Source organism: Python bivittatus, unplaced genomic scaffold, assembly GCF_059951505.1.
Source record: "Python bivittatus isolate LINGU-HERP-01145 unplaced genomic scaffold, Pbiv_v1 ctg000700_np1212, whole genome shotgun sequence".
Classification (NCBI taxonomy): domain Eukaryota; kingdom Metazoa; phylum Chordata; class Lepidosauria; order Squamata; family Pythonidae; genus Python; species Python bivittatus.
Window position 1 is genome coordinate 23825001 of NW_028277098.1, and position 16759 is coordinate 23841759.

Sequence of the window (16759 nt, forward strand, 5' to 3'; positions counted from 1 at the left end):
AGTTTTCCCCAAACTGTTGCTTTCCTGTTGCGTTGGACTTCAACTCCCCTAAATCCTGAAGCTATGTTGGCTAGGGATTATACAACACCTCTAAAGAATGCAAGGGAAAGGAAAGTTGGCCTAAGATATCTATCTACGTATCTTGACATTACTTTGGATACATTCCATGCTAATTTTAAAAATTTCTTCTGGTGGCCAGTGCCATTTCTATTTAATTGGGTAAGTATGGCTGGTAGGGAAGATGAAGGCTAGAATCCAACAATAATCACAGACATAAACATGTTTGACATAAACCAATACTGATTTTGATGAAATGCTGTATTTAAATAACAATAGTTACCTTAACTTAATGACCTTAACTCATTTTTTAAAAATTCATGTATCGAGGAAGATTGTACAAGAAAGGATGCTATGGAAACTCTCAAGCTCATTGGGTCTTCTAAAGCCATTTCCTACAATTAATTTGTCATGAAAAAAATATTGACAGGTGCTTTGGGATTCATTATAAGGATTTTGTAGAACTACAATATAGTGCCTATAAACTAATTAAAGCAATACAGAACAGCCTCTCTCTCTTTCTCACACACACAGACACACAAATTAATAATAAATATTAACAGTAATTAAATCTTTTTTTAAAAAAGGCAAGAGGGAAAACAAAGTCATGTGGCTAATTTCTAAACCTTTGTTTTATGGGTAGGTTAGCCCTTTCCAAATTAGAGTAAAGAAAAAAGAAAACTCTATAGTACTCAGTCCTCAAGGAACCTGGAAATTCAGTGGAATCCTATTTCTGTTTGTTCAGAAACAATTCCCACTGAGTTCAATGAGACTGATTTCTGAGCAGACATCATTAGGAATGGTATGGTTTATACTCCAGCAAGCGTGCCTGCAGAGCAACTTAAATTTCACTTAAAGCAGAGGTTGCCAAATGCCTAAGCAATTTTAACTCTACACTTTCTTTTTTTCATAAATAAATATATATTCTCTTGTACTGGTCCTGTGCAATTTAAATGCCCACAGTTCACAGATAAAAAATCAAAATAACTTGCAGAAGTTTGAAAGAACCATCAGGATTCTGAAATGGATGATGTTACTGAAGAATAAATTGATGAGACATCTTGATACAATAATGCAAAGAAATCACAATCAATAGAGAATTAATTAGTATTTCTTGAAAAAAAATCTGGCGTGAACTTTTCTTTAACAAATATGAAGCACGAAGAAACTGACTCTCTTCATACCTTATGCGTTTTACAATTTTCAAATTTGCATCTCAAACTGAGGAAAACAAATGGTGGACTGAAAACAGCTCTGAGAAAAGTGGAGCTGATGACCATGGCGAAGAATGAAGAGCCAATGAGTAGACCAGCTCTTTGAACTTCTCCAGACAAGAACAGGACTTGAGATCACCCACAAGTGCTCCAGACAACTGCTCCTCATGAGGAGACCGCAAGATAGTGGTCTCCAGCAGGTTTTGAGCATTGGGAGACAAGAGAATAGCCATCTTGCTCAAACCACAGTCGGCGCCTTTAAAAGGACACTAAGTTTGCATACTTCCTTTTCTAATCACATTAGGAAATTGCTTATTAACTACTTTTCATCTATTAGAAACCTTAGGATTGACAAGACTGAAAACACTAGGTGAGTTTCCTTCAATCCTTAGAGAAAGAAAGTTTTAACTACAAGTTTAAGAAAAAAAAGATTTGGAATAAACAGCAAAAGGGTGATTAAATCTTTGATTTTAGCTACAAATGGACTAATAGTCCAGATAAATTTGAAATAAAATTTTGGAATTAATTATAAAGAATCCTTCCCATGGGAAAATGTTTTGCTTTGTTTTGAATATTTTAAAAAAACACAATAAGATTTTAGACCCTGCACACTAGAGGGAACTAAAGATTACAATTAAAGGAGAAGAACACATAAACTCAACTTACAATTACAGAATGAAGCAAAACATTCTAACACTGGACATATTAAAGGGTATTTTTGAAAAATGGATTCAGATGTTAATATTAATAGTGTTAACAGAGACATCTGCCTCTATGGATAGACTGTGTCTAAAAGATGTTATGGAAGAGGAACAAGTTGTAACTGACAAAATCAAGACTGAATTGAAAGTAGATTTACAAATGATAGGCTACAAGAATGACATGGGAAAAGATGTTACATTGGACATACAAAAGAAACCAGCTGATGTTTTAATAATTAAAAGGGATACACAAACAATAAACCAAGAAAGTGACCTGGATAATTTTCCTATATTAGATTTACAAAGAGGCTTGTTAAAGTTTTGAAGAATCTCATAAGAAGGGACAAAGAAAAAATGAAATCAAGTTCTATGACATTATTTGAATGGACTAAAAATTAAAATTGTTAAAAGTAAAAGGAAAGAATATAAAGTTGGTTTATTTGATTAAGGTTAATATAGATATGTTATTTCTGGTAACCCTTAATGGACTTTTGCTGACACCAGGACTCTAATGACGATACTTTATGAATTTGTTTATAGATAAGAGATGGGATATGGAAAGAAGAGATCATTTATTGTATTTTAAGAGGAGGTGATAAGTTACTAAAATTGTTTATACTTGTGATGAAGGTTAGAAGTTACTTCTATGTATATATATGTAGATATAGATATACTTTACTATATTTTCCTATATTTCTTTACTTTTCTTTCTTTTCTACTTCTCTATTTTTTCCTTTTTTTCTTTTCTGCACCCTCTACTCTTTCTTTCTATTCTTTTATATTTTTTTTAGTTTGTATTAGTTTTTACTACTGTAATTATAATCTTTAATAAAATTACTACAAAAAGAAATCAGATTGAGGAGAACAGTGGGATATTTAAATTTTAAAAGTAACAAATAATTCAAGTCATCAGGAAACAACAATATGCTAAGGATACCTTGCAAAATGCACCCCCCCATCCCTGCCTCCCCTTCTCCCCACAAATGCAATATTGGTATTACTAATTTTTTTTTCTTTGAGGTACTTAGTGGAAAGGCAAATAGCCCTTTTTTTCATTTGACATTAACTATCTGATTATTTGTCTCTCCAAAGAAAAGCTATGTGGTTTTCATAGGAGCTATACAATAAAGCACAGAATATTTCTGTTTACTGAGATATCAACTGGCATTTCACTGCATGTAAGTGGTCTGGCTCCTGCAAACTAGACTTCTTTTTAGTATTTAAAACATCTCTCTCTCTCTCTCTCTCTGAAAAACTAAAACAATAATAAAAAACCAGTTCTAAATCTTGCTTCAGTTTATTTCTTAAAAGGAAACAAAGGTTTTTCAAACATATTCTGCAAATAAATAAATAAATAAATAAATAAATACGCAATCAGTGCAATATTCAGCCGTCAGTCTCGAAAAATAACAAGGGAAACACTGTCAGTAGTTCAGGATAATAAAATTTCAAGCTGATGTTCAGGTTCAGGTTTTAATTCTCATGCAACTCCCTTGGTAAGCATATACTTACTTTATCACATGCAAGCTAGGCAAATTTAACTTCATCATTACAAGTGAATTGTGAAATATTAATATTTCATATTCTAACAAAACTCCACAAAACAAACTTAGCTGAACTAAAAGCATCAAGAATTCTGCATTTTAATATTGTTTTAAATCATTTTTGGAGAGGTGGGGGACAGGCTGACTTGAAATCTTAAACTGTAACAAGTATTTTATAAATTACTGTGCCGGATAGCAAAGAAAATAGGCTTTTTATTCTGTGAATTCGGTTCAACAAAAACACTGACATTACAGAGGACAGTGCAAGCTATATTAGCATTTACAAAAGAGAGACATGTGTCACCCACATTGGTCCCTATGGAAACACTACTAGTTGCAGCATGAATCTGAGTATCTATATTATGGAGAAATGCTATTTCTTAGGATAATTAGTTTGTTCATACAGGCAGTGGTTCTAACTGGCAAGCAACCTTTACAGGTATGTCACACCATCTTTCTTGTTATGAGTTACTCTGCATTATGCTTGTAACACACACACACACACACACACAGTGCTTCTTCAGGCTGAATTTAATCATTTTCTGAGATTGTCAGATAAAATAATGCAGCAGGTAGAGGCTGTATTTGCACGCAACACTTTTCAGCAGTTTAACTTTATTGGAATGAGTTTCAGACATCACTCTGTCTCCTTCCTCCAACACTGCTCCTCCAGCACTGCTGGAGAAGACTGGAAGCTTCCGCTTCCATTTAAGATTAACTATGGTTTGCCCTTACCTGAAACAAGAATCTTAACTATTAGTTGAAGCAAACCAGCTTCATAAATTTTAGCTTCAGGTTGGCTTGTTTCAACCTTGGTCAAGGTTCAGATTGCACTGCAAATAATAGTTAATCTAGAACAGAGTTTCTAGTTTTTGAACTTTCCTCATAGCCGCCCTAAAATGGAGTGGAAGTGCCCAAGTCTAAAAATCACTCTGGCTCACTTTTGTATAACTAAGCTATAGTTTGTTGTCATGTGAACCAGGCCAATATATGTGTGGGGGGGGGGGTGAGAGAGACAGAGAGAATGCTTGGAGATTTCAGCTGAAATTGCTCCACATATTTATTTCAACTGGGGAGATTTAATAAAAGCAACTGCTTCTCTAAGTTATTAAAAGTGACAGCATCACAAATCAAAGCATGTCACCAACAGAGTGAAGACGGATTTCTCCGATTAATCAGAATTACATTTTTACCGATGAAAGAAACAGCTAAAATCAAAGAAAATATTTCTGGCTTCATCCCTATGTGTTTAATCTTCCTACTCTGTTCACACTATTATATAATGAAATAGTCATTGTTTATCTAAAATTAGAATGACATTTTTGCATTTTTTATTACTTTTACCGTATAAGAAAAAAATAAAAGGCAAAAATAATTTGCCTGATCTCCCATGACTGCAAATATGTAGTCTAATAAAGAAAAAAAATTCATTTATCCAACTCTCTATTCAATTGTGTGATTCATATCCATTAATGTATCAGAACAAGATATTTTTATAATAATTCCTGGGACTAAAGTGCACCATTTTCCAATATCAAATCCAGGAAATAGAGGAAAATTTTCATTATATTTTTCACTACCAGGCAGAGGAACCCTACTTTCTCTTGGATGTAGCTTTTACTCCACTGAACACCAGGGGAATTAGGAATAGAGACAGCAAGCAAGGGACTTTCTTTTTGTTCCTCTTTTTCTCTCTACTCAGATTTCCCGATTAGAACACTGATATTGTTAATTATTCCCCTTCAGAATGCTTCCTACTAGAATGATGAATACCGCTTCCTTTTCTTTCCCCTTATAAGGGCAGAAAGCTCCAACATACAGGTTTTCCATTGCAGCATATAACTTCTTTAATAAACTTTACTTGTCCTTTTCAGCCTTAAGTGTCTCTCTTAATGGGAAGTACTCTTAATGGGCTTGGTTCTACACAAACACAAACACAAACACACACACACACACACACACACACACATATATATATATATATATATATAGAGAGAGAGAGAGAGAGAGAGAGAGAGAGAGAGAGAGAGATGCTCTGCTAAATACACACTACAGTAAATGAATGGAGGATTCTAACCTGGGTTACTTCAACATTTTCCCTACACTTTCAAGCATGGAATACAGTATCTAAGCAATGCCAGATTCCTGTTGAAGAGCAAAATGTGCTGCTCTGCTTTTCATGCATAGTCATTCTCCATCCCAAACAAACCATGAAAGAGTATGAAAGAATACCAGCTTCAGAGACGGGGCAGATTCTAGACTGGTTTGGAACCACAGGGGCTTAGAATCCAGCAGATCTATGCCTCTCTCAGCCTGCTTCCATGCTAATTCTACCATCTCTACTTTTTTTTTTTTTTTGCCTTCCTGATATCGCAAAGAACCTTCCTCAGATGAATGAAGTGCCAGGAGGGCGTTTCCAGTGATAGAATGGAAGCCTTTGAAATCTTTCATTAATAGCTGGACCTTTGACCAGTGTTACAACCAGCAATTTGTGAAATAGCAATATCTTTGCCTCCATTTGGTGACATCTGGCTTCCCTACAATGCTGAAGAAACCTGATTGAGGAACCATTCATTATCAGCACGTAATAGGAATAGTGGAGCACATTTTAAATCTAGTGGTGAATCCCCCCAAATGATTCAAAATCCAGAGGTGGACAGTATCTTTACTAAAACTGCATAATGTTGCAAAATGATGTCAAGCTTTCATATTTTGTCACTTATGCTAGCTGCTGCTGCTGCTGTTATATCTTCCATCAGGTCTTCACATCAAGTTGTGAGCAGAGCTGCTGTGATACCCTGCAAGAAATAGCTGACAATCACTTTGCCACATCCCCAGCGCTTCTCTGGAAATGTATGTGAGGTGTATATCTGAAATCGTTGTTGACATTCACTTAGGGAGGAGCTCCTTTGCACTCAGACAAGCTTTGAAGGCTAAAGCAGAAAGGGAAGTCCAATACTAGATATTTGGGAGGAGAGGGGAAGGTACAACATGCAAAATTGATCCAAATTTGTGGGTTTCCAAACTACCATTTTACCCGTCAGTTGCTGTGTGTCTATTTAATAAATAATTAATGTGACAAGGAAATGTATTGATGGCTGTAATTATTAAAAAGTATAAATCTTTATATAGATAAATGGGAAAATGAATGTAATGAATTTAAATGTATATACCTGCATTTAATTTAATCATGTTTAATTATTTTTTCCCAGAGCCTTGCCATCTTTGAGGTGAGGCCCCTAATAATTCCTCAGAATTCTAGAAGTGCCTATGAAGCCACAAACATTGGCCATCCTCTGAAGATTCACAAAACTTGTCATGGATTGTTAGCACTGGCACATGTATGCCAACTGTCACCAAATTTTGAATGGCAAACATGTTTAAAAAGATGACACATTTAAAAATATGATTCCAGAAATATTCCAGAAATACTAATTTAAGAAAAATAGCATTTCATCTAGCAATGCAAAAAAAAAAGGGGGGGGGTTCCTTTTTTCAAGTAATTCCTCAGATCCAGAACTAAATGAGGTGCTTATTAGGACAAATTATATTCAATTCTGTCTTTTCTCCCATTCATATACAAATCATATCCTTGCTATCAATATAAGCTTATTGGTGATTAATACTAAGAATGAAAAGAAGGATAGGTGCAAAGATATCGGGAGGAAAGGTGAAAGGGGAAAAATTATGAAAGCAACATTGCACCATAAGCTCTGCTTGTATTGTAACTTCGTGAGATTGCACACATGTATGAAATAGGCAGAGCTTGGAGTGCAATGCTCATTTGGCATTTGTTGAAAGAATAAGATTGCCTGGATGGGTTATGGGAGTATAGGCACTGTACTTTTCCCCTTTTTATATGATAATCTAGGCCTATGCCTCAAATCTTTTAGTCATCTGTCTCTCTCCCTGGAAATATTTCCTGCTGTTCTTCAACAGATTCCCAAGGATGTATTCTTTTGGATTTGTTTGGAGCTTCTTTCTCAGTGCAAATAGCAGTTCAAGGGGAAAGGATTTGCACTGGAACCATGAGTAGGAGGGAATCAAGCCCTCACTTCAGGACTTACTGTAGTCATTGGAAACCATATTATATCCAGAGAAATTATTGGTCCATCTAGTCTAGTATTGTCTATATTAATTGGCTGCAGTTCCCTGGACTAACATCTTCCCTGTAACCTGTATTAATGATCTGGAAGCCATTATGATGTTGGAGGGATGGTAAAAGCAAGAAAATGATATGTCACAGGTTCCTCCAATATACAATGTGGACAGTCATCCCCTTTAAGGAATAGAGATTAAATTTAAGTTTCAGTGTATTCCTATGTCCTAAATGCAGCATTTCTTTTCCTAGAATAGTAGATGATAGTAGAATTTTTACAAATGACAGAACTGGGGAAAGAATTAGGATACCTTCTCCAGCATTCAGTAGCCTTGTTCTAGGGCAGGGGCCTCCAATTCAAACCATTACGATGCCACATGAAGACTAGTTCTTTGCCCAAAGACCACAACACTAAAGCTTTTTCATATATTGATACAAAATTCTCTAGGGTAAAGTAAACATAGAAGAGCTGCTGCATATTATTGAGTATAATGAAATTTGCCTCTTAGAATATGAGGCTAAAGAGCAACAGAAGGCTGAGAATTTCATTTTTTACACATATGACATTTCAAATTATTCAGTGGCATGGAGATGTCTTATGCAGACATTCCCAACCTGGTATTGAAGTCTATCTTGAAAATTTCAGATTGAAGGATGTTGGTCATATGGCTGAAATAGTTTTTTATTATATGGAATCACACAAATGTTATTTTTAAATCCCATAAATTAAGATTCTGCAGCCCATAAACAATCATAGGTCTTGGGAGAGGCAAGACTGCAAATGTATATGCGATTTCTATGAATGGCAAAGGAGGATCCACATGATACAAAGCCCTGCACTGGGGCTTTAACATGCCATGTTAAATCTTCTAGAGCAGAAATGGGCTATCCATTGTCTTCCATGTGTCTTCAACTACAGTATAGCTAATGGTTACAGGTTATGGAAGTTATAGTGCAAAACATCTGGAGGGCATCAGGCTGTATATCCTTGTACCCACTATGGCTTATGGCAAGGTACACTTCCCCTCCCCCTCCAAAATGCCTTCTTTTACCGCCATAGTGTCTCCAGAATGTGTAGTCCCAAATTTGCTTTTTTGCATTTGGGGGAGTTTGGAGAGATGTTAAGGGTAAAATAGATTTTAAGCATCACATTGGCTTAAAGCACCAATTTTACCTCTTAATAAACCCAATATCCAGAGTATCAGGCCTACTTTATATCCTATTCCCACCTACTTTTAGAATGTAGCTCTTTGCAAACTATAGCAAGTTCTAGGTTTACACACTTTTGCCCTCTTCTCCTCCATCCATATGGACAGTGAGAGGATTTTAAAGCAATTACTTTCATTTAAATTAACTATGGTTTATCATATCTGACATGACTAGTACTAATTGTGAATGGTTTTAAGCAAACCAACTTCACCTAGCCATTGATACAATAAACCCATGCTTTCCAATATAACTCAAACAGAATACATGTAATAGACATTGTCCAGTCATTCTGAGTGACTGGCCTACAAATGTGATCAATAAATAAGCTTGAAGTGGACATCCTTAAGTAAAATTCTTCAGCTTTTATCCTACTTTAATCATTTCTGTGGGTCGTTGGGTTATCATGCCAAAACTTGTTGAGAACAGGGTTTGTTTTTGTCTAGAAAGGGGAAGGGATGGTCAGCCTGTTCCAACTTTGCGCAAGTGTCTGCAACCTAGAAGAGCTGACTGCTAGAGCATAGTTAGTGATTGGAATAATCCAGTCTAACCTATTTAAACATCTGAAGCTTAGTTAAGAGAGTCCCATGTAAACGTGTACCATTATACCTGTGACTGGCATCAGAAATTCCAAGGATATCAAACAGATGAATTGGGAAGTGGGAAAGACACCTGAATTTAATTTCCTGACCTTTGTCCAAAGGCTGATCTTAATCAACTTAAGATGAAGTCATACATACACTACATTATATAGTGTATTATATATAGTAAATAGGAAGTTTACCTATTGCAGGCCTCAGGACATAGATCCTGCATAATCTCAAAAAGCTAAGTACAGTTGGGTCTGATTTGTAGTTGGATGGGAGACCACTGGCTATCACTGTGTTGCTGGCCAGAAAATGATATGGGCGTGTCTATGAAATCTCATAATGAGGGAAACTGTAGCATTTTATTTTTAGTGAAGGTTTTTGATTCCCAAAGAACATATAATTGCCAGTAGTGGCCAATGTCAATGACAGCTTGTCGCTGAATGTATGTTACTCTTTCACAAATAACTAGCGTGAGAGTCTGTTGGGGCCTTGCATGGAAATATTAGAGCTTTACATCCTTCTCCTTTGCTGTTTTCCTATCTAAAATGGGGAAAACACTTCAGTGACTCGGGTTGGCATTAACTATCAAGTCTTCAACAGAGAAGCACAAAAGCTGAAGTTCATTTTGAGCCTAACCTGGAAAACTGTTCTTCATGAATAAGAGAAATGCAAGCTGTACATTCTCAGGTGATAACAATGTACAGTATTCTGCACATGTACAGAAGCATAATTAGTTCATACTTCTGATGTAAGTACTGCAAATTTGAAAATGGGTCACTATTCTTATTTTCATATTAACTCTCTATTAAAAATAAATGGGAGATTATTTTGAACATGAACAAAAGACCACAAGATTCATTACCTTGTCCAGAGAAAAAGTTTTGGTGAGTGCAAATGCCCATCCCGCTTCAAAAGCTCTGCGGATCATTGATGAACTTGTAGTCGGAGTTGCACTGGCGAGGCCAAAAGGATTTGAAAATCTGAGTCCGGCCATTTCTATGCTGATGTCTACCAAGTCGATCGGGGTATAGAAAAGAGGCAGCTGAGGTACAGCAGGAACGGTGGCACCATATAAAGACTGTAGGAATAAACAACAGAACAGTTCATCCACTTTATTCAAATCTACCCCTCCTCAAATAAGTGTGTATGGGGGTTTACTTATTTAGGTTTACAACAACTCTAGAGTGGGCTAAGAATCAGTCTTTGTCACTTCATGACTGACTTATCAGAAGGAAGAAAATCAGCCATGTGTTTATTGCTAAAAATTTTGCATCTCATTAATAAAATAAACCTCCCAAATAAATCCTTTTAACCCCACTCTTAATGGGAGTATCAGGGCAACCCAGTGACCAAGCATGTTTGGCACTTTAAAATCTTGCCAAATATAAATGAAAAATTGGAACTATGAAGCAGATTTTGCTATGGCACATGTTTCCTGCCTTTAAGCTCTAGAAGGGAGACATTTTAAACTACTTAGCAACCCTAATAACCAGCCAGAATGGTAAGCATGGAAGGGACTTGAGACCATCAAGGTAATCTTAATTTCTGCAAGGAATGGTTTATGCTACTTCACCCTTTCACAAAACATTCCATTCCACTTTATTCAGGAAATAGTGTATTTTTCTCTTAAAAGAAATGCACACTTTTTTTTTAAAGAATAATATATTTTGCCTTGCATTTCACCTTTTTTAAAAAAAGTAGGTGCACATAAAATGTTTAAAAATAGACATTTCCAAGTATTCTGTAAAATACTTCAATGAAATGAAAGTTCTCGAGAGGCTCCTAAAATAAGTATTCTTTAGAATGAAAGATTAGCCCAATTTCTGGATTTTTACTTACACACAAAACCAGTAAAAATGGCAAAAGAAAAAAAAAACTGCACAAAGATATAAACCTAACATTTATGGGCAAAAATTTGCATCTACTAATTTGTACAATTATTTCACAATGGTAAACAAAACAAAAACAAAAAAATACTTGGCTTTGTTTTCGGTGTTTTAGTTAGCTGTACTAACTATAACACCGAAAACAAAGCCAAGTATTTTTCTACCTGGTAGCTAATCAACTGAATCTGTATCGCTACAGGAATAAAGTTTTTGCTCATGTGGTTAATCTCTATGAGATATATGTTTAGCTTGTGGTGCAGAAGAGAACTAGTCACAATGTAACCCAATGTTTATGTTTTCATATTGTTGTACTATTCTTTTTCTACTTTCATGATATGAAATTCATGGATAATCTGCAATTGCCTTTTCCAGTTGTGTTCTACTGTTGCTATCAACAGCAATCTGCCTATCACCCTTAAGAGTAATTCCTAAAACAATTCTTCAAATATTATATTATACATATATAGAACTCCCATCCATCACACACGATATTGGTATAACAGGGGTCAAATGACAACATTCATTAGGGCTTTTCCTCACAGCCATGTTAAAATGCAATCCACAATTGCTAAGGTGGCACAAAAGTATGCTGGTATAAAATTTGTGGCCTTGACAGCCAAGCGCTATTCTGCCTCACTAATGAGGTGAGCAAGTGGTGCCGTCCCTAAAGATTTAATGTGGAATAAGTAAAGTGATTGATGGATTCCTCGACTTAGTTTTCTCTCCCACCAAATATCACCAACCAGCAGGAAAACATCCACCAGTCTCTCTCAATAACCTGAGGTGGAGGTGGGTCTGGGTCTGGGGAGGAGGCAAATTTTAACAAATAGACTCCTCTGGTTTTGCACAAGAGCTCTGCATAGATGCATTCAAAAGGAACCTTTCCGACATTTGTTTAATTCTATTTTAGAACAGTACTATTCTGGAGTAGTGCTAAACCCATGTTTAAAAGTACCCCCCAAACTGGCTGACAGGCTGATAGATCTCCCTCTGCTGTAAGCAAGTCTCCTAGATGTGACAGCTGGGAGTCACAACAGTCCTGGTAACCTACTGGGAGCAGTAGCTGAATCTGGGAGGAGTTGATTCTTTACCTACCAGGTCTCTGTTCCCACGGAGCAGATCTCTCAGATTCTCCCACAAAAGGACTAACGGAACAATTTACTCCCTATCAAATGAGCTTAGGCTCAATCCATGAGTTCCAAATTCAATACTTAACATATTATGAGTATATAGTTTGTATAATAAAAGCATTCAGCTTCTTGGTCTGTGGTTAATTGTAACCCCACCATAGGTAGTATCCACAGCCAAATTACTGTTGGACAAGAGAGAAAATGCTACTTTAAAACTGGAACAGCTAAATGTGAATTTAAGCCGCCTCCTCTGAAGGAGGCAACTATCAGGCCTAGCCCAAAGAACTCCTGGAGACCATGCAGGTTCAATCAGCAAGGTTTATTAGCCAGCGCCTGTTTACAGAAATCTTCTCAGACTGACCACTAGTTCCCAGGCACAGCTTGGAAACATTCACTACCTTCTGGAATGTTTAGGGATGCGCCAGTTTCCTCCGCTTATCTCCAGAGCGTGGCTCTGGAGACGAGAGCACTGTTTTCACCCCCCTTCCTCCATTCCAGTCCATCACATTAACATCAGGAAGGTAAGTTCTTTTTAAATTATTAGTGGGACATTATCATGCCACAGTTAGAGGAACATGAAGATGAACTTTTAGTTTTTAGACTTATAGGATTCCTTCTGAAACATTCAAGCATATCCTGCTTCAGCAAAGCAACAGTGAGATGCAGAAACTATAATTGATATATCACAACTTGCAGTGAGCTAAACAGAGAACTATAGTATTCCTCCATAGCTATAATTTCTTCTAGAGGTCCCGCTAGAGATATCTTTAGCTTAGCCATTTATACTCAATCAAATCATCTATTGCTTTTAAATATTACCTACTCAACTCTGAAGCAAGCTGTTAGTGACCTGAAAAGGAATCAAGGTCTGAACCACTTCCTAATTCTTCTCTGGGCCAGCATTGCTGGGCATATGCAATGATTGGCTCCAATTTATTTATTTTCATATTTCTTTCACATTTTTAATGAAAATAACCTCAGTGGTAGACACTAATTAAAACAGAACAATAATAAAATAGTAAGCAAATTACAACATGCACTATATAGCAGCAGCAGCATAGCAGGCTAAACATATTGAAGTTCAGTGAAAGGACACTTCCATAGTTCGTTGAAAAATAAGCAGTGATGGTTCACAGGAGCCTACCCCAGGCTTGGATGTCACAACCAAAGAAACTGTAACATCTAATAGAAATGATGAATATTAAATAGTAGCAGAAGTGACGTGGTGTGTTCTAGAAAGTCTGTATCAGAGAGGGAGGAGTTGCTGCCTTTTTAATGGGGAACACTACTCTCTGATCACATAAGATCAGCAAATGAATACTGACAGCAGCAAGAAAGAGAATGAGTAACTGTTTCCATCTGATTAATTACCAAGATTGTTGACTGGCAAATGAATAGCAGACAAAAATAACTGTAACGAGGGCCCACTGAAAGAGAAGGCTACACATCAAGAGCAGTTTGACTTGTGGTTCTTTAAGACCTAAAGTTTGTACATCTTCTCTGCTGTGTCAGTTTTCTGTATGCAGATTACAAAATACAAAAATCTCAACCTATAACAGATTGTCGGAGAATAGAAAGCTGCAAAAAATGCCCCTCACTTCAGTCCATTCTTTTCACTATCTCATTTTCTCCAGTATAGTGATCATTCTTTATCAGTTGAACATATTTACATTGCAGCTGGCTTTTAGGAATTGTTTCCCCTTTTAGGTTCCCCATCTCCAACAGTAATATTAATTTTTGCATTCTTGAAAATTAAGAGAATGGATTCCCTTGAACTGGGTTACTTGAGGGGCTACCCTTCCACAATCACATCTACTTGTCCCATCAGGTCGAACAGGAAGGGCATGTTGAGGGGCCTGTCCATGAAGGAATGTCATCTGACAGGATCCAGGAGGAGAGCCTTTTCTACCATGGCACTGACCCTCAGGAACATCATCCCCCTGAGGTGAGATTGGCCTCAACCTTACTGGCCTTCCAGAAGGGCCTGAAGACACAGCTTTGCCATCTGGCATGGGGATCCAGTAGCATGGGAACGGTGCCTGCAAAGTGGTTATATTGCTAGGGAAAGTGAGTGTGCTCTCCCACAGATTGGGGGGGAGGGTATGATTTTTAATGTTTTTTAATGTTTGCTACGTTTTTGGGTATTTTTTGTATTGTGTATACTGCTCAGAGTCACATATATGAGATGGGAGGATATATAAATTTACCAAATAAATAAAGATAAATAAATAAATAAATAAATAAATAGATGGTGCCTTCCTCTTACGTGTGAGTAATGAAATTTTGGTACATATGCAGGGACACTTACACTTTGAACATCAGAAATAAAAGGAATACCACTTTACAATTCTCACCTAAACTCCTGACAATACATTTGAGTGAACACATTCATACCTTATGTACCTTGCTCACTGTTTTCTGAAACATCCTAAATGGTATGATAAGCAAATGCATTTACCTCCTGCATCTTCTAAAAATGACATGTTCTACCAATATCCCTTTTTTTCTATACGAGCTTCCAGCACCTGTAACAGTATTTCTCTGAACTTCTGCACCTTGTTAACCAACTTCTTTTTAAAAGTATCACCCAAGAAGATTTTTTTCTTCCTTCTTTGTATCTTCATGGCTCTCCTTATTCCATTATTTATTATTTAATTCTGTAATTGTATTATTTACAGTCAGTCAGGGATGCATATTGTATGAAAGTCCTATTCAAATTAAAATTGTATTGCACAGCAATACGTGATGCTGTGGCTCCGGATTTCTCAAGAGACTGAAGAACATGTTCTAAGAGATCCACATATTCCCCTCACAAGTAGCAAAATAAACAACCTGGAGTGCCTAAGTAAAGTGAATTATTACTATTTTCTTTCTCCTCCTACAATAACTTACGTTCAAATTATCTCTGAAATACTTGAAAGAGACAACTTATGGCAAACCATACAAAAAAGTTCACCTATTATTTGCCAAACAAGAGAAAGAAAGAATATTTTATGTAATGTAACACTAATAGACTGCCATTAAAGCTATGCTAAAGTGCATCTTGAGTGGAAGTTTACCAGGTCAGTATCTCACCTATCAGTTACTTAAGTGCTCACGATCTGTCTTAAAAGGGCAGAAGTATTATACATTTTGAAGTTTCCTCATTATAGTCTTTAGATTTTATTTTTTTGCCAAATAAAATCTCAAAGTACTTCATACTGGGTTCCCCTCAAATCTTACATTAAATCATGTCTTCTTTGAATATAAAATCTCCAATTCAAACTGAATCAGGACTGATTTGCGTAAACCTAGTGGAAATGGGTTGGCCAAAAGATTTTGCTATTTTGCATACAGAAGAATATATAAGTACCAGTCTTCTTTGAATACGTTTTTATTTTACACAGAAGAGAATTCAATACAGAGAAATATATACATGCAGATGAAAAAGAAAAACTGAGATGTTATCCATACTTAAAATAAAATAAAATAAAAATTACCACCCTATGATGACCTGCCTTTAAATTACAGCTGTCCCAAAATAATGCCCTTAGTTCCAATGACTAAAATTGCAAGTGGCCCAAATACAGAAAAGCAATTGCCAAATTATAGTAATTGCCACCCCAGCAACCAGATTTACTGAAACCACACACCCAAATAAATGCCTTGTGGCTACCCATTCATCTAGCAGCTGGAAAGATGACACTTGACATTTGGAAACTTTCCTGTGAAGATTGCTGCAAGGCTTTTCCCATTAGCTTCATGGTGAGATGGTAAGGTCGAATAAGCTCCCTCAAAATCTGCAAAGGCCAACGGAAACACTCTAATATTAAGCATGCTTGATCTAAAATTCCAATTGACAAGCTATATGAGATTTCCTCCAATGCTTTTAGTGTATTCCAGTTCCAGGGGAAATATGTGCTTTATTGCGCTGATCAAGATCCAACAAGGCATTTGCAAAAAAAGAAAGAAAGAAAGAAAGAAAGAAAGAAAGAAAGAAAGAAAGAAAGAAAGAAAGAAAGAAAGAAAGAAAGAAAGAAAGAAAGAAAGAAAGAAAGAAAGAAAGAAAGGTCTGATTTATTCTTTACCCCGCACTGGCATTACCATGTGTTTACCATAGCAAACATTATAAAGTGTGAAGGGGAGATGTCTGATAAATGTTCTGAAGTCTGATTATGGAGTTTGATTGCTGGTGTAGCCCAGTCACATGCTAGGATAAGAGAATGCCTGAAACATTCAGCTCTTAAAGGAAGAGCTGAGTATATGTGTAATAAATGAAATTACTGAAAACATATTGTGGACATATGCTAAATGACAACAGCCAACTGTATCTCCACTGCATGTCTACACATG

At 36.3% G+C, this 16759-nt stretch overlaps 1 protein-coding gene across 4 annotated transcripts in view; it reads right to left on the reverse strand.

Annotated features, from left to right (window-relative positions):
* The window catches only part of DPYD (dihydropyrimidine dehydrogenase), a 578647-nt gene that overhangs the window by 248959 nt on the left and 312929 nt on the right, over positions 1–16759 (reverse strand). For all 4 annotated transcript variants that reach the window (XM_088153490.1, XM_088153491.1, XM_088153492.1 and 1 more), the window contains one exon: positions 10274–10489. In XM_088153490.1, the coding sequence (XP_088009616.1) occupies positions 10274–10489 (216 nt within the window). The remainder of the gene's footprint in view (positions 1–10273; positions 10490–16759) is intronic.